The sequence below is a fragment of the Hypomesus transpacificus genome, chromosome 10, assembly GCF_021917145.1.
Source record: "Hypomesus transpacificus isolate Combined female chromosome 10, fHypTra1, whole genome shotgun sequence".
NCBI classification, from domain to species: Eukaryota; Metazoa; Chordata; class Actinopteri; order Osmeriformes; family Osmeridae; genus Hypomesus; species Hypomesus transpacificus.
The window spans coordinates 5,179,033-5,199,652 of record NC_061069.1 but is presented as its reverse complement, the minus strand read 5'-3'; the positions used below and the strand labels follow the sequence as shown (position 1 = coordinate 5,199,652).

Genomic DNA, 20,620 nt, shown 5'->3' with positions numbered 1-20,620 from the left:
TAAATTACAAAGTGACTACTTGTGTGTCAATTATCAATAGCATATTTTAAATAGTGTGTGGCAGTTAGTAGAATGGCCTTATCACTTTCCTACATGTGTCATACTGTATAGCTAGATAATATATGCCGCTCTAAAAAATTCTCTGTTTTACAGCTCTCAGTGTTTTTGTGGTGATGCCAATGTAAACAAAACAAAACAGCACAGCAACAACTGTAAGGTAATAAAGGAATTAGGGGATTAATATTGGCCATGAGAGAGAAGAATTGAGTACGAACCTGTGACCTCTTTAACAGATGGTGTCTATATAAGAGTGCCAAGAACAGGTCATGAACCTGTGTTTAGAACACAACCTGATCTCAAAGTTCTGAGGTACAGTGAGAAATGGATGAATGCCCAGTCTCACATTAGACGTAAGGAGTTCACCCATGTTAAAGCACCAATCTTGGTGCTTTAAACTGTGGAAAGTAAATTGATATAAATGCATTTCATGCACATTAGGTTATGGAATTAACGAACATTCTAATGAAAATTTGTATTTTTATTAATTAAAAGCTAGTATCAACACTGAAAGGCAAATAGAAATCAAGTTTTTGATAAACCTTCTTTCCATATACAGTGGAGTACTGTGTTTTTGTCTCCCGAAAACCCCATCTCTACAGCGGTGGTAACCTGAGCTGTGAGTGAGGCGTTGCCCATAGAGTAGCTCTCAGGGGTTGATAGAACTGGGCACGATGCTGTCCGACAGCCCTTAGTCATTGTCAAAGGGGCTTCTATTCAGATCAGGGAAAACGATGAAATGCTGCTATTATAATGGGGAACCAAAGGGCCCTGTGGTAGCCGACACCTGATCCCCTCTATTGCCTTGCCCCTCTTTTGTTCCAGTATTTCATATCTGACATATCCCCAGCAGCAGGCCCTCAGAGTTCATTTCATACTTGAATTGCAATGGACCTTCGTCCCGGGGTTTGTGCAAGTGTGTGTGTGTGTGTGTGTGTGCGCGCGCTCAGCAATGGGGAACAAGCAGACCATCTTTACAGCACAGCAGCTTGACGCCTATCAGGTTGGTGTGTGTTTGTCTCTTCTTTTCACGCTCACTTTTGTGGTAGCTTGTTGTCTTCAAAGAAGTAAAATGTGCCGACTTGCTGATTGAGTCAAATTACTTTGCTCACTTTCATGTGGGCAGTAAAATGGGCGAGGGGGGGGGGGTTAGGTGCATACGTGACAGAGGTCTTGACACACTTGTCACACTTCTTTTGTACCTTTGTTTGAGGAGGAAATAGACAGTAGACATAGCAGAGAAAAAGTGTGTTGTCAAATATTACAATTTAGTGTCAGTATTCAAACCAAGCATCACAAAGCTGGCCTGGTAACATTTGTTATCATTCATTTAGGTTTTATTCTCTCTGCTTGTAAAATATCCCCTTCGGCCAGTGCTCCTCTTCTTAAGTTTTCTGATAAACATATCATGAACAGTTTATTATGAAGATACATGGACATATACATTGGTTTCAATAGTCAAATCACTTTTAAGTTATTTTTACAAGAAACTATAAATATTGCACAATTTCACATCATAAGGTAAGGGTCAGCTATCATTTTTTGTTTGGCCACAATGGCTATGCTCCGGGCAGGGACATTTATTATAAGTCACACTGATTTTTGAGTTATCACATTATACTGCTAATCAAATAGTGGAAATTATACACATTTATGAAAAGTAAAAATACCCTAGGTCTTTGACCCATGACATTTAGCATTAAAACCTGTAGTTAACCATTACACAATCAGACACATTTCAAATATATTTATAGTGCATCAACCAACTGTGGACAACTATATACTGTTTGTGCAGTATTTTTAATACTTTCCTTATAGTGTTAACGTAACTGGGAAAATGTTATTACTTAAAAAAAAATGTTTGAAATAAACAATAATAGCCCCCAAGTAGCAAAAGTTAAATTGGGACAACTTCTTCTGCAACTTGTTTAAATGTATCAGTAATAACTGAATTTTGCAATACGTTTTGAAAACCTAAAGTCTAACCTAAAGGCTATTTTTAGGCTTTAGACTATTCGTCAATATTTAATTTGGTTCTAACACATATTGTACCAAAAAAGAAAATCCTACCCGAAATGTTTGACAATTTGAAGCAAATTATTTACATGATATAAAGGCATGTTTAGCTTGATTTGTGTCTGAAAATCTGACCTATGATTTGTATCCAGACTCCTCTACTTAATTCAGTTATCTAGAAACTGTATAATGCTAAATATGCATATTGATGTGAATATTGAATACAGTATTTTGAATAAAAAATAACAACATATTATTATATATACAACATATACAATTTGTTATACATACTTTTATCTTTAAAAAGCTTTCTTTTGTATGATTTTAATCAGTGGGTTGAATGAATGTTTCTTTTAGGACTGCACATTCTTCACCAGGAAGGAGATTCTAAGGTCAGAAGCTACTCGTCTCAAACTGTACTTTAATTATTTGTTTAAATGTTTTCATAACCCCACGATGCATAATATGAGAAATATATTAAGTAAGTCCTACATAGATTGGAAGGAACTCTCTGGGCAAGCCCCAAAAAGTGCAATGTGCATGTGAATACCCTGAAAATGAACTACTTACTAACCCTTCTCAAAAGAGGTGGTTGCATAATAAGATTTGTTCATCAAATTCATCAACATAAATTGATAATATGACACATTTTCATGTTTCCTACTATGTGATGACTATGGTATTATTTGACAAAACATCTAGACAGTCAATATTCAACACCATTCAAAAATAATTGTTCCAAATTATTTTGGTTGCCTAAATAAACAATGGTTAAATGAATAAAATAAAATAAAACTTCATACTGACTCACATTAAATACTTTAATTGTATTTCAATTCAACTCAATCTAGTTACCTTTAACTCGAAAAATGAAACTACTGTCCATTTAAGTCTTTGGAATGCACAAACACCTGACAATGTCTTTATAGTGCATACCATCATTGATTCCAGGTATAAGTAGCTATAACTCAACCAAATTGAGTGTGTTATTTGTGTCTCTTTAGGTAAGTTGTAAATACGACACTCAATCACTTGTTAGTCAAAGCTCATGTGCCAGTATTTTGTCATCCTATGTCACTGAATCTGCAACTACGGTGAAAGTCATTCATTCGTAAGTCATGCATTAACGTGTAGTAACAGGACACCAAATAGACTGTGTGAAACGAAACATCGCAAAACATATTGAATAAAAATAAATGTTTTATTTGACCTGATCAGAAACTTGACTCTTTCCTTTTCCAGATCCCTCTGAAATATACTGTACCTATACATACAAAGAAACCTGATCCAGCATCATATTTAAACAATTTAAACTTTCCGACCCCCCTCCAGGCTATTCTATCGCTATCGGGATTTGGCACCACAACTTGTTCCTCTTGACTACACCAATAACCCAGATGTGAAGCTACCCTATGAGCTGATTGGCAGTATGCCAGAACTGAAGGTAGCTCTACCCTAGCACACACACACACACACACACTCACCGCAGACCCGCTTCCCCTGTGTCGTCTATCCATAATTAATGCTCAACTAATTGACAGTCTTTGAACGGCAACGAGTTATCTGACTCTTTTAAACTTGGAGAAAGCCCATGTGTCCCTTAGGGGCACACTTGGTACCAAACAGGTCAATTATGTGCCTCTTTACACACAATGAAAACAACGTAAACAAAATGTAAACATCCAGTTCAGTTGCTGAGGTCCATCATGAAAGGGTTGAAGAAAAAAGGACTTTTTGAGGAGAGTTTGCTGTCATAAAAAAGAAGAAATGATTTATGATAGTGATATCCTGTTCCTCAGGACAACCCTTTCCGTCAGAGAATCGCTGAGGTTTTCTCTGAAGATGGAGAGGGAAACATGACACTAGATGACTTCCTAGACATGTTCTCTGTGCTGAGCGAGATGGCTCCACGAGATCTGAAGGCCTACTATGCATTCAGAATCTATGGTAAGCACCTAAAACACATCTTGTTGCAACCCAGAATGATTGAAAAGCATAACAGCATACAGATTTAACATCAACAGGGAATCAAATGCCAAGCTCCCATCTCCTAAATTAACTCCCATCTAGCACAAACTTAGACTAGGGACAAATATTTGCTTTTTGTGCACCTTGTCACACCTCTTTCTGTATCTTTAACTGTAGAGAGAGAGAGACAAAGAATGATGGAGACTACTTGAGGAGTTTCCATTGCCACCAACATCAGTAGCCTATGCTTCTATAGCATGAGAGGAGACCACAGAACTTTAACTACAATGGGAGCACGAGTCAGAGTTGTGAATAATTGATAAGACCATTATGGAGGGAGCCAGACTGTGAAAACCCAGGTTGGTCCTGGGGGGGGGTTAGGACTCCTAATTAGGTGAGGCTGACAGATGAAGATGTTCCCCATCACTTAGCCATGGTCATGGGTCAACTTGAGTTTCATCCATTATTAAAAGCCTGTTCAAAACAAAAGAGAGGACAGTTTCAGTAAAAAAATACATCCAATTGTGCCCTAACACACCTAATCATCAGAAGGTCACCTGCAGAAGGGTAACCTGCTGTAATGAGTGACTGTATTTCTATAGAAATGAATTCTTAATTGAGCATGCAATTGCAACTATCTCCATGAAATGCCCATTAGTTAAAACTAACACATAATGTCTAACTGTAAAAATAAAATAAAAAATACCCTACTCAGTTGTTATTTTTCTCTCCTGAGACTTCAACAATGACGACTTCATCTGCAAATCAGACCTGGAGAAGACGCTGAACAAACTGACGCGTAACGAGCTGACGGAGGACGAGGTGAGGATGGTCTGCGACAAGGTCATCAACGAGACCGACCTGGACAACGATGGGCGTCTGTCCCTTGAGGATTTCCAGCACATGATCGTTCGAGCTCCAGACTTTCTCAGGTATGCTTTTAAAAGAAAAAGTGTACGTGTGACGCACATGAGGGATTTCACAGAGTCGATGAGAGTGTGATTCATCCAACAATGTGAATCTTGCTTTGATGTGCATGGTAGAAGTGTGTGGTTGTAGTATGCAATGAAGCAGGCTTGTTCATTTTGAGTTCCTAACACAGTATGTTAACAGTGTACACTTCCCTTTCCTATCTTTAGTACCTTCCATATAAGGATATGAAAAGCTGCTGCGGCGATGCTGTAACAGCTCACTTCCAGTGCGATTAATGATGCTGAGAAGAATTTTCAATGACTTTCCAATCCATCTGCATCAGCAGAGGACCTGTTTCTACCAAAAGATCAGGTTATGGATCTGGGTTTTCGGACATGTCACATCTCCTTTAGAATGGAGTTATTTACCATAGTTAGTAGTATGTTGACATTCTTACGTGTGATACTTTTCATAGTTTTGATAGATCCATTGTCACATTTCTTTGTTGAGCTGATACAGACTTAGCACCTGATCAATTACATAGACAGAGTTCTGGCTTCACTTCAGGAGAAGGATCATTCTCTGTAACTATCAAGAGTGTGTGCACATTCTGGTCTGTGGGGCTCAGTTACATGATCTTATAAGAATCTGACAGTGTTCTCAAAGGGCAAGGAAAGGAAAAGAACGTGTAGTGAAAGCAGTCAGCCACGCTCAGGTCAACTGATGAGTTTGGCCATAGACATTTAGTCATTTAGCAGACACTCTTATCCAGAGCGACTTACAGTAAGTACAAGGACATTCTCCCCGAGGCAAGTAGGGTAAAGTGCCTTGCCCAAGGATAACTTCATTTTGCACGGCCGAAATTCGAACCGGCAACCTTCTGATTAATAGCCCGACTCCCTAACCGCTCAGCCATCTGACCCCAGATCATTATCAGACAGCTCATTATCAATCACGCTGAAGGTAGGACAGGCACAGGATTCAGATTGTTAAAAGAATCTTGTTTTATTAAATCAAAAGTACAGACATCTACAAACTGTAGATCATTTTTCCATATGATTTTTAGAAAGTACAGTACATCTCTTTTAAACTGATATTTACAACAGATTGTTTTCCTTGAAGATTTTATTTAATTTTTTTTCCCCTGTGTACCTCACACAAAAGACAACATAATTAATTTGTCGTAATTTAAAAAAGTGAATAATTTGCATTGACTGAAAAGAAAAATAATAATCATAAAAAAAAGAAATTCTTGAAAACAAAACAAAGAAATTATGGGGAATGATTAAGTTTCAAACGTTTTAGTTTGAAAAGTTTCAAACAACTCCCATCCATGTCTGTTCCTTATACTTAACGCTGTCATTCTTGTGCCTAGCTCCACAGCAGTCTGCAGTAACACGGAGACTTGGCTAACCGTTGAAAACACCAAATTCCACAAATGTCGGATGGGATATCATGTTCTTAGCTCAATGCAAAGAAGCCAAATAGGGACACTCATCCTACTAACACACCATTGATATGATACGAGACGATGATACAAATGGCATGTTGTCCTACACACACACACACAAAACAATTCCAAATAACAATACAATCACACAACAAAACACAGAGGTCCAGATTTCACAATGCATAGCTCAAATGGAAGAGATTGAGTATTGGTCATTAAGACAAATGGTCATGGCGCAGTACTCATGAGGTTCTGACAGCTATTGAATGGTGCAGGCTAGCAAAGATGATCCCCTCTGTTGTGCATGTTGTAAAATAAAATACATTTATTTTCAAACACAAATGGGGGGGAAAAAAAGTAGAAATTACAGAATAGAGGATAGTATGTCGGGCCAGCTGCTGTATTCATACAAAATGCAAGTTCAGTTCAAATGTCTACACCATACATATCCACTCTCTTTTGCTTGCATCTCTGGGGGAATCAAGGAAAAACACGCACTACTTTTTCAGTGTAAGGTTTGAGTACACAAGAAACATTTGCTTGGTGTCGGAACAAAGTTCTTTAGCAGTCAGGTGCGCCACCTAGCTGTCATACAAGGGACTGACCACAAAATGACTGACCATGATCACACAAAAGTATTGAGTGGCTTCATCATAAGCCAAGAAATGGTCACATCGAGAATATACTACAATTTGGCAGGGCAGTAGCACGGAGAGGAAACACAAAAGCCTCAAACACATAAATAAGTACTTTTGCACGTCTACCACAGTAACTTGGAAGACATCTCCACTTGCTGGTTCCATGAGGGTGGAGCAAGGTAGAAGGAAGTTCGTTGGAAAAGAGATGTGGGGTTGAAAATAACTTTATCCACGTTATGTTAAATATATGTTGATTTACGATGATCCAATGAATTGTAAATGTTGTAGCATACTCAAGTGTAATATGTTCATATTGCAATCTATCACTTGGCACAGACTACACACAAAACACAGGTAACTGGTAAAGTGCAAGGGATTGCATGAGTAGAAGGGGAGCTTGTTCACACTACAACTTAGGTGCTGACAGCATACACTTCTTATAGCTGCAACCAGAAACGTCATATAGCCAGGCCTTGAATCAGAGCAGATTAACATTATATATATATGCCATGGATGAGTCTGAAACCATGTCAAACACAACGTGTCATCTTTCTTTCCCAGCTGAATACTCTGGGTCACTTGTTGAACTATAGAATACCCAAAGCAAAACACCACATACTGGAGCTGAAAATATCCCCCAGCTTGAAGGTTTCAGGTCTGACCTTAACAGAGGACTAGTCTCCAATGCCATGACAGGGGCAACTAGTCCACAGACCACACAATACTTGTAGAAAGCATACAGTAGAGTAGGCACAATGTCCAAGGATAGACAATGTCCCTACTGAAATGTCTACGCATTCAATCTCAATGATTGTCTATGGACATGATGTAAGCAAAACAGAATGGCAAATGCATAAACCAATAAAATAAAACAAGTATTACTGCATAATCAAATTGTTTTGATGGATTGTTGTGTTAACGTGTACTCTAGGCTATCTCCATACGTTTTACAACTCTGATTCAGCGCCAACTAAAAGCTAATCGGTCTCTAGTTTATTGCCGTGTTTTCAAGAACAAGACGAATAGAAACTGTTTTGTATCACACTATATTCTCAATATTAATCATCAGAGGTTATTCATGATTATACCTTCAATATTGGGCTCCACCTTTGGCAGCTGTGCAACCAGATTCAGTGAGTAAAAAACTAAAGTACATGTTGCTTAATGGAGACTAGATATGGAAGGAAGAGCCTACCTTCTGGGTGATACTGAATAACTGTACTGGACCCAAACCATGGTGAAAGTCTTTTGTAAGTGGGGGGAAAATGTGCTTAAAAAAAAAACATTCTGATCTATGTTGATCGGTCCCCTGTCCTGGAGTTTGTTGCTTGACGGACTTGGGAGGATAGGCGGGGGAGGCAGGGAAAAAAGGGGGGCAAAAGGAGAGTGCAAGCATGGCAAGCACAGTCCAGATGACCAGCCCTAGAGGGTGATCCTTGGTGAGGAGATGAGAGGAGGGGAAGATGGTTCACAGACAGCCTTCTGGGGGACATTAGAAGTAACTGCAACTAAGGCCTTGGGCTTCTGCTCACAGTAGGGCACAGCGGAAGAAGCTGGTCTTCTTCTGGGGCTCTGAGATCTTCACTCCATGACTGCTGCCCTGTGGACTGTTTCCCTCCTGGGACACAGAAACAGACATAGGGCCACGAGTCACTAACAACAGTAGAGCTAGTCTGGCCATACACACAGTCCAGACACTCACACAAGAAACTCCACTGGTTGAAGAACTTTTGATTATTTTGTCTGTTTGGCACTAGGACAGGCAGCTTCAAAAGGTTTAATTAATACACTCAAATATGATGACGCGTAGCTTACCAATTTTGTGTCCATTTTTGATTTGATGTCTCGGGCGAGTGTCAGGAAAGACTACAAACAAACAAAGGAAGCGAAGTTAACCATGTGTCATTATTTGGTAGTACCTTGAAGCTCAGTGTTGCATTTGCCTTACTCACATTTTCCACATTGATATTGGCCTTTGCACTAGTCTCCATGAATTTGATGCCAAACTCTAGTGCCAGCTGAGGAAGAGAATACACAGCGTTTAAATTCACCAAAGCCATTTCTGCTGTGAAGTTGACATATATATATATATATATTAGTGCTGTCAAACGATTAAAATATTTAATCGCGATTAATCGCATTAATGTCATAGTTAACTCGCGATTAATCACAATTAATCGCACATTTCTATTTCTATCTATTCTAAATGTCCCTTGATTTCTTTTTGTCCCATTCTTTTTTCAAATTTTAATGCTCTTATCAACATGGAAAAGTGGTTCGGATTGCTTCGTGCACATATTTTTTGTTATTGAAAACAACATTGCAATCGCCTGGCTTTGACTAAGGGGCGGAATATTTGCATCATCTGTGTGCTTGGCCATCAAGTGGTATTTCAGACTGGACGTGCTGCAATGATAGCTCATTTTACAACGACAAAACACACAGATCACTTTGGTCTTGTCAATGGAACCATTTGGCAACTTTTTAAAAGTAAACTTTCCATTCAGAATCTTATTGGCATCCATTTCGGCGTCTCGCGCTCGCCATCCACTCAAAACGTAAAGTTAACCTACTACCAGAGAATGTCTCATATCCGTAAACGGGCTCTGCTACTACGCTTTAGCCGGATCGCAAGCCAAACAAGTGTGTGGCGTGCCTGTTGTTTTGTGTCCGGTCTAGCTAGATCCGGTGTGGTGTTGTAGTTTTTCTAACTTCGGTAGTTGTTGCAACAGCATGTGAAAAAAAAAGTTTGCTAGGCCAAAAAGAGCGTTAATCGCGCGATAAAAAAATTTACGCCGTTAATTTGGGTTTGCGTTAACGCCGTTAATAACGCGTTAAACTGACAGCACTAATATATATATATATGCAGGCCTCACCTTCTCTCCTCTATCTTTGGACACTTGCCGCTTGTCATTGATGTCACATTTGTTCCCAAGGACCATCTTCTCCACATCTGCTGATGCATGCTAAAAGATTATTAGTAGAGAGCCTACATGTTAGCTACAGGCTCTTGGTTGGTTGACAGTCTCGTGACACACTGCTCTGCCTGTGCTGCACACACTAGGAAACTTACCTCCTCTATGTTCCTTATCCAGTTCTTGATGTTTTCAAAGGACTTCTCATTTGTGATGTCATAGACTAGCATAATACCCTGTAATGAAAAATATATTAACACATTATTGAGTCTGAAGAAGTCACAGGGTCACTGAGTGACCAGGGAGGGAGAGTATAGCTCAGTGGTTAGAGCATTTGATTGCAGATCAAGAACTAGCAGTTTCAAATGACCCCCCCCAGTACTGTACACAACTTTGGGTAAAAGCATCTTCTAAATTAATACAATTATATTTACATTATTTGTAAAAACAAAAAATTGCAACTGAGCAATTGTATATTACCATTGCATGGCTGCCCTCTCCAAAGCCCTCATCAATGTGTAGTTATTAAGAAAGTTTAACATTTCCAATTGGATTCCAGTGTACAAGACGAATACATTTACATTCACCTACCATTGCTCCTCTGTAGTACGCCGTTGTGATTGTTCGGAAACGTTCCTGGCCAGCTGTGTCCCTGCAAGACACAAGAAAGGTGAACAGGAGGTTCACTTTTCACAGGATAGTTGCTGACGTTCAGGACGTGCACACTCAGATTGCTCACTTTAAACAACTTATATAAGGACAGAATGAATGTTGGCCAAACAGTACAGCGCTGTGTAGACAACAGGCAGAGGAAACATCAACGTACCATATCTGCAACTTTATCTTCTTCCCGTCTAGTTCTATCGTCCTAATCTTGAAGTCAATGCCTGTCGTACAAAGACAGTAAATTTGCATGTGAGTTTACCAAAATGATGGTCAAGTCAGGTTAGTTCACTGGGTACTTACCTGGATCATCTTATTGAAGATAAGAACAAGCACGCTAAATAGCAATGCTAGCACGCTAGGCTGCCAAGTCAGGAAGAGAACTTGCTCGTTACAGTAGCACGGCCAGTATTAATGTTAAGTCCTTCTTAGTTTACACCACACATTTATTATTTGACTGTATCTAGCCAATTGGAGTTAGTCTAGCTAAGAACAATCGAAATAGATACTTGCTAACTACGGAGCCAGTTACCTTGTTAACACATCTTCAGTAATACAGGAAATAGCCTTCTCATGTTTGACAGAAACTACCTGGCCATTTTAGCTAGCTAGTAACAAGCTAGAATAATGTGGCGCTAGCATAGATGTTCTTATTGAGAATGTAATAGTTTGTAAATCCGTTTGGTCATGCATTTGATATGGTAGCCTGCAGGCTAGCTACCATCTACGGATATAGATATACAAATTGCTGTTATTGTTGGCTATAATGTTACATATTGTCAACTCATTTAGCATAATCATTGCCGGCTAAGTAAAACGTTAGCCTAAGCTAGCTGAGGTTAGCTGCTAACACTAGCTTAGCCTCAACATACCTTCAACGTTGTGAAAACACATGGATGGCTAGAAAATCACAATAAAGTCATACCTATCGTCGAGATGAATGTTGAGTTGAATGCATCTTCTGAGAATCTGAACAGAACACAGGTTTTTCCGACCCCGGAATCCCCAATTAAGAGTAATTTAAACAAATAATCGTATGTCTTCGCCATACTTGATATTGCGGAAATCCCGCCCGGCAAAGCGCTGTACCGCGGTGCTACCAATAGTGACGTTGCCTGCCTGTCACCCTGAGGTCATGGCATCAGCAGCACACAGTGGGATGTGTCGTTTCTTACTCTAAATAAATGTCTTCATTGTATTGCAGTAAATACATGTTAACACTGTTCAAAACGGTTACACACCACACTTCTTATGTTTTCTGTCAGCCAACTGAACAGTACAATTGTTATATTTAGAAACAGAGTGTAATGAAGGTATAATGAAAAAGGCCTATAAAATGTAAAGTCAAACACATTTTCAAATACTTTCACACCATATATACAAATAAGACTCTCAGCTGTTTAATTTATACAGAATTTCCAACACAATTTTGAAATGCTGAATCCTGCATTGTTTTAAACTATTGGTATGACATTATACTTCTGCTTGGGCCTTCTTATGCATTGGGAAAAGTACATCAAAAACATAAATAACAAAAAGATGGTGTGAATATTAGAATCAAGATATTAATCAGGGTAGTGAGGAATCCATTGCAACTAGTGGTTGAAAAAACTTAATGGAATGTTTTCTTCATAGAATTTTGATTCTTCTTTGGTCTTGAAACACAATTTCCTTTAATTCTTCTTTGTTACAAACTATTTAGCTCTTGTAGAGTTTGGTCCAGGACTTGTTGCATCCCCAAATTTTCCTCTTTTGCACTGGATAGATGTTCTGTAATGTAAGTTGAATACAGATTTCACATGACATGGATCTGAGTTGTGGTATAACGCCACTATCTCACTAAACCAAATATTTACAGACCTCATTGGCCTAGGTGGACGTGGCATAGTACAATAGTCAGCATGTTGCACCAAAGTGACAAGCATATCATGCCTGGTCTACCCAATATGTAGAGGTCTGTAAAAATACAGCACAGTAGCATCCAACATATGTAATAGCACTTTTGTTGGTTGGTAACTAAACTAATTTTCAAGGTTTTGTGTTGACAGACATTGACTCAAACAATATGACTGCTATTTATTGTTTGAATCTGTAGTGTTTGTCATTGCAACAGTGTGTGTTCAAAACATGAATTGCTTTTATATAGATTTTCTCAATTTAAGATGCAAGATGAGTAGGAGTAAAAAGGTCAGAAGAGTAGAACCAAATAGAGCAGGAAGAATTTATTAAAGCTTTTGTTTTCACAGAAAAGAGAAAATGAAAAGTGCAGGGAGAGGAAAAGAGTAACGTGACAGATGAAGGTTGAAAGGTCATCTACAAGGTATTCATATCATTAAGGGCATGGTCCAGCTCCTCGCTAATAGCCTTGTATTTCAGCTTCTGAGCATACAGTTCATCTGAAGGTCAGAGGCCAACGGGTCAGAGAGGTTGTAGATAGAGGGGCCACAGAAGCAGAGGAAACAGCAGAGACCAAGCAGGGGATAGGAAGAGAGAAACCGAAAGACAAGAGGGGAAAAAAGCGTTATCAGAGATCATCAATGAGAAGATAAATGGGGTTTTCTGAAAATAGTTATCTGCCTATTTCGAAACACAAGAAGTAAAAAAGTTAAGAGGAAGTCAGAAGGTGTGACAAGTTTACCTTCCAAGTCATCTATAGTCTTTTCCAGTTTTGCCACAGTCCTTTCTGCAAACTCTGCACGGGTCTCCGCCTACAGGAAGAGCATGGAGCTAATGAAGTGTTGTATATTGTACTATATAGTCTTGCATGGGTCTACTGTGTGTGTGTGCATGTTGTGTGTGTGCGTGTGTGGGGGGGGGGTCGCAGGTTGTGTGCAATGTCACATTGCCTGCCCCATAGCTTTAGGTATTCAAAGCCCACACATTTTAGTTAAGTAACTGCAAAACAACAAAAGACTGCCAGCCGACGGACGTGACGTCAATCTGAAACTCATTTGTCCTTACTTCTTTCAGTTTATCACCGAGCACCTTGATCTCCTCTTCATATTTGTCTTCTTTTTCAGAGTACTGCAGAGACAAAGTAATAGCTTATTTAAAGGATGGTTAAATGCTGAACTATAAATGGACCAATGCCATTTAGACACATCTTTCTGAAGATATAATAATGAAAAACAGTACATTCTTTGAAAAGTAATGCATAACATTGTTCACCATTGTAAATATACTTAAAAGTAAATGTTAGTGCAATTTAATACTGGCCTTGTCAGACTGAGCCTCCAGAGACTTCAGATTGTTGGTAACATTCTTCAGTTCCTCTTCCATATCGCCACATTTCCTGTGTGACAAGTGAGCAGAACCAGAAAAATTCTGACAGATTATCTCCTGTTCGGGTGAACAGGGACGGTAATGACAGATACAAAGTGTCATGATTATCGATACTTCACTTACAGTTCAGAAATTTCAGCCCTTTCCTCCGCCCTCTCTAGCTCCCCCTCCAAGATGACCAGCTTGCGGGCAACCTATGAAGAAGCACCTCATAACTGAAATGGGATCTCTTTGACAACCACATCATTATTAAATAATCATGGTTGTAATGTTTACTCATTGATCTGTTGAGTGGTTTCTCTCTGCGCATGAGTACTGTGCATTTTTGGTGTGCTCTACCTCTTCGTATTTGCGGTCCGCCTCCTCTGCGATGTGCTTTGCTTCCTTCAGTTGCATCTCCTGGATCTCCATTTTCTCCTCGTCCTTTGTTGCTCTGTTCTCAATAACCTTCATGCCTCTGATGAAAAATATAAATCACACAGGGTCAACAAGAAGCACGATAGTCTACGGAACTATGAAATGACAAATAACAAAGTTGTTTTAGGGAGCATCTTTTTGATTTTGAGCAAACCAGCACACTGATCCCAGTTGGGACTCCTTGGCCCTTTCTGACCTGTCGCTTTCGTCCACTGCTTTCTCAGCCTCTTCTAGTTTCTGCAGCGCTGTGGCCAGTCTCTCCTGGGCCCGGTCCAACTCCTCCTCCACCAGCTGGATCCTACGGTTCAGAGCCGCCACATCCCCTTCAGCCTGTGGGGTTGAAGAGAAGTTGGGGATTCAAGGGCTGATTTAAGTGAATGTCAAGGATGCACATCCACAGCTTGTGTAATGTTTTCATAGTACACTTTTTGTGAAAAGTATACTATGAAATAAGTAATTGAATAATTTGTATTCATTTAATCAAAGGTACTGTTAGTGTCGATTTAGTAGAATACAAGTGGCTTAGGAACTTTAGAAACATTTCATAAGTGAACGGTATACCCCAAGGAGATTTTGAACAAAGCCTGAATTAAGGTTATCATAGTGCAATTCATCGGACTTCCTGTGAGTCTTGTCATCTGCCAAATTTGTAGATAGTATGTCTGCTCCCTTTTTCCGGTGCAAAATAAATACTATGTTACAAACTTCTCGACCTTAGACCACATTTTCTCGTGCTTTGGCAGCAAAGCACCACAACTGTCAAAGAATGTAAAATGTCAATACAAAACAACAACAAATTGAAAGCCCACACGATCAGGTCTTTAGATGAGTTTCAAATGATTTACTGTCTCTAATTTCCAACGTAGACTTTACGTAAAATGGTAAAATATCTAGGCGCCACAAGAGGCACCCACCCATTGGACTACGGTCAGACCTACAGAGTTTGCGTTTTATATGCATGATTAACGACGTAGGCCTACTGTACTTATCGTCAAACGTCCAAAAGTGTTACTCGGTCCCTTGTCTAAGTTTACAAGTACAAAAGCATGCATTTTGGGTTTCTCACACTTTCGCGCTGTTCTCGCTCTCTTTCCAGCTCTCTCTGTAAAATTAATGCTTGGTCCTCGGCATCATCTGCTTGTTGTTGAAGAGCTTGGATTTTCCGTTTAATCGCTTCCATTGAATTCAAGTTTAAAGTCTACCCCCCAAAAAGTAGGCTACTACTTTGATATATAAAAAAAAGTTTAAGCCACAAAATGTTAACTACAACGAAAATTAATTCAGTCAAACAAATCAGTGAGTTTATGAAGTGAAAGAACTTCCAATGGTAGCCAACAAGATAAGTGAAGACTTCAAGGAAGTAGATTACTTTAGCAAAGTAAATGGGCTGGGAGTTTTCAGGAAATTTATGGGCAGGTCCTCCAATCCTGGGAAGAAGTCGGTCCCAGATGACATCACAATTACAGAGGGGGAGGTTTTTCAGCAAGACTGAAATTCCTTCCTGGTTCTTCTTTTCAGGACATATATGGAATGTGAAAGGTGTATGGCCCACGTTTGTCTGTGTAGTTGTGTAATACAGTAATTTCTATGTGCACATAAAGTAGGGTACATTTGATAAGAAAATATGAAGGAAAAAAGGCCAGTTTCTATTACTTGCTTTGTCATCCAGATGCATGTAGTGCCTGGTTCTCACACAACTGGAATGTAAATTGATTTAGTTGCTGACATGATCAGCAGAGAATGAACTGTAACACATTCCTTGAGAGCTCCCTATTTCCTCTATAATATCTGAATGTGTTAGCATGAAGATATGTCACAACCCATTTTTAAGCATCAAAACATGCTAATGAAATGAATCACAGATGATATATGACTTGTAGCTTGTCTAATTAAACGCTAACTAATTGTAACTTGTCTAACTACATGCTCTTATTGTTGTTCCCTTCGGGACTCATTTGGTTTCACAATGTATGCTTCATGTTTGGCTACCCGCAATGTTTGGGGCTATCTCGTTGTTTTGATCAGTGACCTATGCACTTTTGTAAAACTCTCTTGGAAGTCGCTTTGGATAAAAGCGTCTGCTAAATGCATAAATGTAAATGTAAATATATATTTGAATGAAAATATACAAAATCACCCTCGTAATAAAGCCAACGTCAGGTAATATTGCTTGGATGTTGCATGTAATGAATAATATGCTATTTATTGTCACCTTGTGGGCAGATACACATGACTGTAATACACTGTACAAAAATGTCATGAGATTAAATGTATTATCCCAGTATCTATTCATACAGGCAAACATCTAAGGATTTCTATGATGTGAAATCCATAAATTACGGCCTAATGAATTGAGATCAAGTGACAGATTGTTTTTTATGAACTGTTACTTTTTTGTCCAGTCCATTTCCTAGTCTGCCTAAACATTGAGATATAGCAGAACACAAATACTTAAATCATCTTCAACAGCCCTTTGAGAGGACTACAGTTGGAAAGCCTTCAATCATGGAGCTTTAGGTTGAATCTAGTCCATCAGTGATTAGATCTACTCTCAGCCAGAGACGAAACTCGAGTTCCGCATGAGGCTGAATGTTTTAAGGGAATGCAGTCAGATCTCAAACCGGATCTAACTATCTCTACACATGCACTGTACCCAGATCTGTCAGGTCCTATTAAAACCCAAAGAGAAAGAGAGAGTTTGAGGAGAGTTTGATGTCTACTGTGGTCTTTGTAGAAAAGGGAGTCTGTGCGAGTTTGATCTTTGCCGAGTATGCATGGTCTGGTTTAACAAGATCATCCATCATAGCCGACATGGTCCATCATAGCCTTTTGGTTTCTTGTCATTCTATAGCTTCAGTTTAAAGTTTTCTGAATTAGAACAGAACAAAGAGGTTTGTGTGTGTGAGTGTCTGTGATATTTTCACCAGAAACACCACAAGCATTGGTTTCATTAGACACCGGAGTGTGCGCGGTCTCCCTGTTTGTTTTAGCCAAATTCCTGAGATTCCTCAGATTCCTGTACTGCCACACACCTAGCCAACTCTTGTCTTTCTACTGAAAAATATCCCATTGTACAAGCCTGTGAGCTTGATTCACAACTGAATCCATACATGTTAAAAAGTATACAGTTGCATCCACTAGATCTGTTAATGAATCTATTCTTTCTACAGTATTGTTTCTGGTATTCTTTTTCCATAGTTCAAAGGTCAATAGAGAGATCAATATATGCATATACACAGTAGTATTGTATAACTTGTTGTCTATGGAAGATTTGGGAACGTTTTTAGTTATTTACAAAGATGACAGTTCAGATCTATTTCTAATTAATCCACAATTCAATAGGTGCTAATCCCATCTATGAAAAACTGAAGAGTGTCAGGGTATAGTTTATTTTGGTTGTAGTTAGTTGCAACAGAAACATTTTCTGGGCATCAAAGAAAAGGACATTTAAATGAACAAATCTTAGTCAATCGCCCCTTGGAATTTGTCGGGAATGTTGTCTTGAATGTTGTACACAAGTGACATTGAAAGTGAAAATGTACTTTATATGCTGTATGCCCATTACTATTTCTTACATGCTCACTAGAAAATGAGTGATGATACATGGGTGGGGGGAGGACGGTGCTTGGTGAATTGACATTATGTACAGTACTTCATACTGGACTACACCACTGCTCTAGTATGTATTAACTTACGTCAGTTGCCTTCTTTTCAGACAGTTCCAGCTTCTCTTGTGCGTCCTTCAGAGCCTCCGAATACTTGTCCAGCTCGTCCTCTGTGCCCTTGAGCTTCTTCTGCAGGCCCAGGAGCTCGTCCTCCAGCTGGACAACATACAACCAAAGTAGAGGGTCAGGAAAGGGATTCGAGAGAGAAACTAAACTCTTTTTCTCTCCTTGAAGTGTTTACATTTCAGAAAGTGATTCCATGGTTTCAGTATCAAAAGGGTTTAAAATCACCTAAATGCTTTGTGAACTTGTGCGGATGCCTCCAGGTATCCAATGAACTTTGGAACCTCTTACCGTAATACAGTAAGCTATTTAAAGTTTGATACGTGGATTTTATTTCCTCTTTTATTCTTTGATTCAACTCTACCTGGCATCTTCATAACGTTCATTGATGAATGGTCGAAAGGGAAATGGTGCTGTTTATTGTAGTGGCCCACCAACAACTTTCTTTGGGATGATGAAGAAAAAGGCCTATTTGATTCGTGCCATCCAAACAAGAAGTTCACATAATCCTCCAGACTATCTCAAAATGTAAAAAATGGCTGTTGGTGTTGTGTGGGTGCTGTGGTGCAAGTGACAACCATTACTTGCGTATTCACATTTTTGACAAGGAGAATTAGAATCTTAGAAGGATTTCTTCCAGTTGCTTTAATGTTGATTCCTGCTTGTCCACACTTCACACACCCCTCCCCTTGCTTTCTGACATACCACTCATGCCTTCATTGTGCTGTCATCTCCCAGAAATAACAAAAGTTTGGATTAATAAAATTGTCTGTTTACATGACCTTCCTTGCTGTTCAAGAAGATGCATCATAAACAGACATCAACATATATATTCAATAATTAAATGTGACATGATAGCTTACAGCCGTAATGCAGTTGACTAAATATGGGCATGGTAGCAGTTTGGTGGTGTTTCTGCTTTGGAATGTTCCAGAAGTATAAGCAGACAGATAAGTGGTTGTCAGAAGGGCTGGACCCCTAGAGTCTTGTAACTTACACCAAATCAGGCTGCAGAGCAGCAGCTGAAATAGTTGTGTTTTTATTCCTGGTCCATCAGCATTGCTAGGTCTAATCCTCCGGGTGCTTTGTGGGTAACACCAAGGCAGGCTTTCTCTCTTTCTGTGTCTCCCTGTGGGGTTCCCTCCATCAATGTAACCCTCCTTTCACCAAACATCTCATGCTCTGTCTGGTTGTGATGGTCGACTGGTATAAATGACAATCCTTGACAGGGCCTGGTAAATGACATTTGTTAACCTTGTTTTTCTGGATTTAAAGATATTTGTGGGTATGTCGTTCTAAACTACATTTTGGCACACATGTTGGTAACATTCATGTATGATTTTATACCACACTTTAAAATCCCTTCCTAGTTCTTGGATATCAATCAAAATATATGTTTTGATAATATGATCAAATGCACAAGCTTCCTTTGCTGCATCTGCAGATATATACATCTTTAATACAGGTATTGATAGAAATCTTTAATATAGAGAAACCTTTCGACATAGACATCTATAGATACTGATATCAGTAGATAAACACATATTTTCCAACCCAGCCTTTGCCAGCTCCACTCACCAGCTTACACTTGTCCTCCGCTGCCTTCTTGTCTGACTCGGCCTGTTCGGCCCTGTCGATAGCGTTCTCCTTGTCCAGCTTCAGCATCTGCATCTTCTTCTTGATGGCCTCCATGGTTTCTGTGGGGGTATTTCAGGGACTACAAAAAATGGAAGAGAAAGGTAGGTAAATGGTCTGCTCTCAAAGCAAGAAGCACAGCGAGTCTTGTTTCTTCTCCTGGGGTCTGACGGGGGCTTTTCCAGAGCAGGTGAAGCAGCAGCTCAGAAAAGAGGGAGAGCAAAGGAAGGGAACAAGACTGAGAGCAGGAGCTGGGCAGGGGCGAATGAAACCCCACAGTAAACTCTGAGTGGTTTTTAAACTTCGCTGGGAGGTTTTTGGAGGCCAGCTCCAGTCCCTTTGGTGTAAGCTCATTCCCAGCATCAACCCCCACCCCCTCCTCCCCTCACCGCCAAGCACTCCCTCCAACCTGGCTAGCCCCAGAAAGGACTGTGCCCCTCCTCCCCCTTAATCTAAACCACCAAAGGCTCCCAAAGGAGACGCTTGGTGTACTTGGAGACTCTGGCCAAGTCTATCCCCTTCTCCTTTCTTTCCTTTTTAGACTGGACATGGAAAAGAGAAAAAGAATGATCGTAGTCACAAAGCAATGAGTGGTCACATCTCCACAAAAGCGAGTCGTCAAGCGTGTAGAGTTCAGAATGAAGTAGCTGTTAATCGAGGAAACATTCCTGCTTTGCCCATTGGAATGGATTTTTGATTTATCTAAGCTATCCTTTGTGCAGTGGAATGCTCAAAACGTGTGTTAATAACAGTGTTGGTTAGAGGGGGACATAGTTTTCCGTCTACAGTTGTATGAAAATTAGATGTATGGAAAAAGACCCAGCCAAGGAAAACATGAGAAAATAGCTTTCTGTTTGCAGACTCCATCAGTGTGAATGTACTTATATTTTACCCTGTTCACCAAGGAGAGTTAAACTAGGTGTGAATTCATCATCACGG

The 20,620-nt window shown here is 39.6% G+C and overlaps 3 protein-coding genes and 1 long non-coding RNA gene across 7 annotated transcripts; 1 reads left to right on the top strand and 3 right to left on the bottom strand.

The window, feature by feature from the left end:
* Positions 1-868: 868 nt before the first annotated feature.
* On the top strand, positions 869-5,754 carry cib3 (calcium and integrin binding family member 3). The gene is made up of 6 exons (XM_047028113.1): positions 869-1,060; positions 2,431-2,465; positions 3,406-3,517; positions 3,873-4,020; positions 4,778-4,973; positions 5,181-5,754. The coding sequence occupies exons 1-6, from the start codon at positions 1,010-1,012 to the stop codon at positions 5,200-5,202; spliced, it is 564 nt and encodes a 187-aa protein (XP_046884069.1). The 5' UTR covers positions 869-1,009; the 3' UTR covers positions 5,203-5,754.
* A 309-nt stretch (positions 5,755-6,063) lies between these two features.
* Positions 6,064-11,728, bottom strand: rab8a (RAB8A, member RAS oncogene family). The gene is made up of 8 exons (XM_047027144.1): positions 11,545-11,728; positions 10,783-10,843; positions 10,548-10,608; positions 10,115-10,192; positions 9,918-10,007; positions 8,994-9,059; positions 8,857-8,907; positions 6,064-8,659 (listed from the first exon to the last, which is right to left on the bottom strand). The coding sequence occupies exons 1-8, from the start codon at positions 11,666-11,668 to the stop codon at positions 8,570-8,572; spliced, it is 621 nt and encodes a 206-aa protein (XP_046883100.1). The 5' UTR covers positions 11,669-11,728; the 3' UTR covers positions 6,064-8,569.
* Positions 11,729-11,997: 269 nt separating this feature from the next.
* On the bottom strand, positions 11,998-19,982 carry tpm4b (tropomyosin 4b). Of its 4 annotated transcripts, none has more exons than XM_047027140.1 (9): positions 19,625-19,981; positions 18,014-18,139; positions 14,515-14,648; positions 14,241-14,358; positions 14,025-14,095; positions 13,836-13,911; positions 13,581-13,643; positions 13,258-13,327; positions 11,998-12,389 (listed from the first exon to the last, which is right to left on the bottom strand). In XM_047027140.1, the coding sequence occupies exons 1-9, from the start codon at positions 19,736-19,738 to the stop codon at positions 12,307-12,309; spliced, it is 855 nt and encodes a 284-aa protein (XP_046883096.1). In that variant the 5' UTR covers positions 19,739-19,981; the 3' UTR covers positions 11,998-12,306. The 4 variants fall into 4 exon arrangements, with proteins under 4 accessions (XP_046883096.1, XP_046883098.1, XP_046883097.1 ...); XM_047027141.1 differs by lacking the exon at positions 11,998-12,389 and adding an exon at positions 12,827-13,015 and having other exon boundaries at positions 19,625-19,982; XM_047027142.1 differs by lacking the exons at positions 18,014-18,139; positions 19,625-19,981 and adding an exon at positions 15,385-15,693.
* On the bottom strand, positions 18,395-19,618 carry LOC124472355. Its single transcript, XR_006956626.1, has 2 exons — positions 18,643-19,618; positions 18,395-18,490 (listed from the first exon to the last, which is right to left on the bottom strand). It is a non-coding gene; the product is annotated as an uncharacterized LOC124472355 (long non-coding RNA).
* Positions 19,983-20,620: the final 638 nt, after the last annotated feature.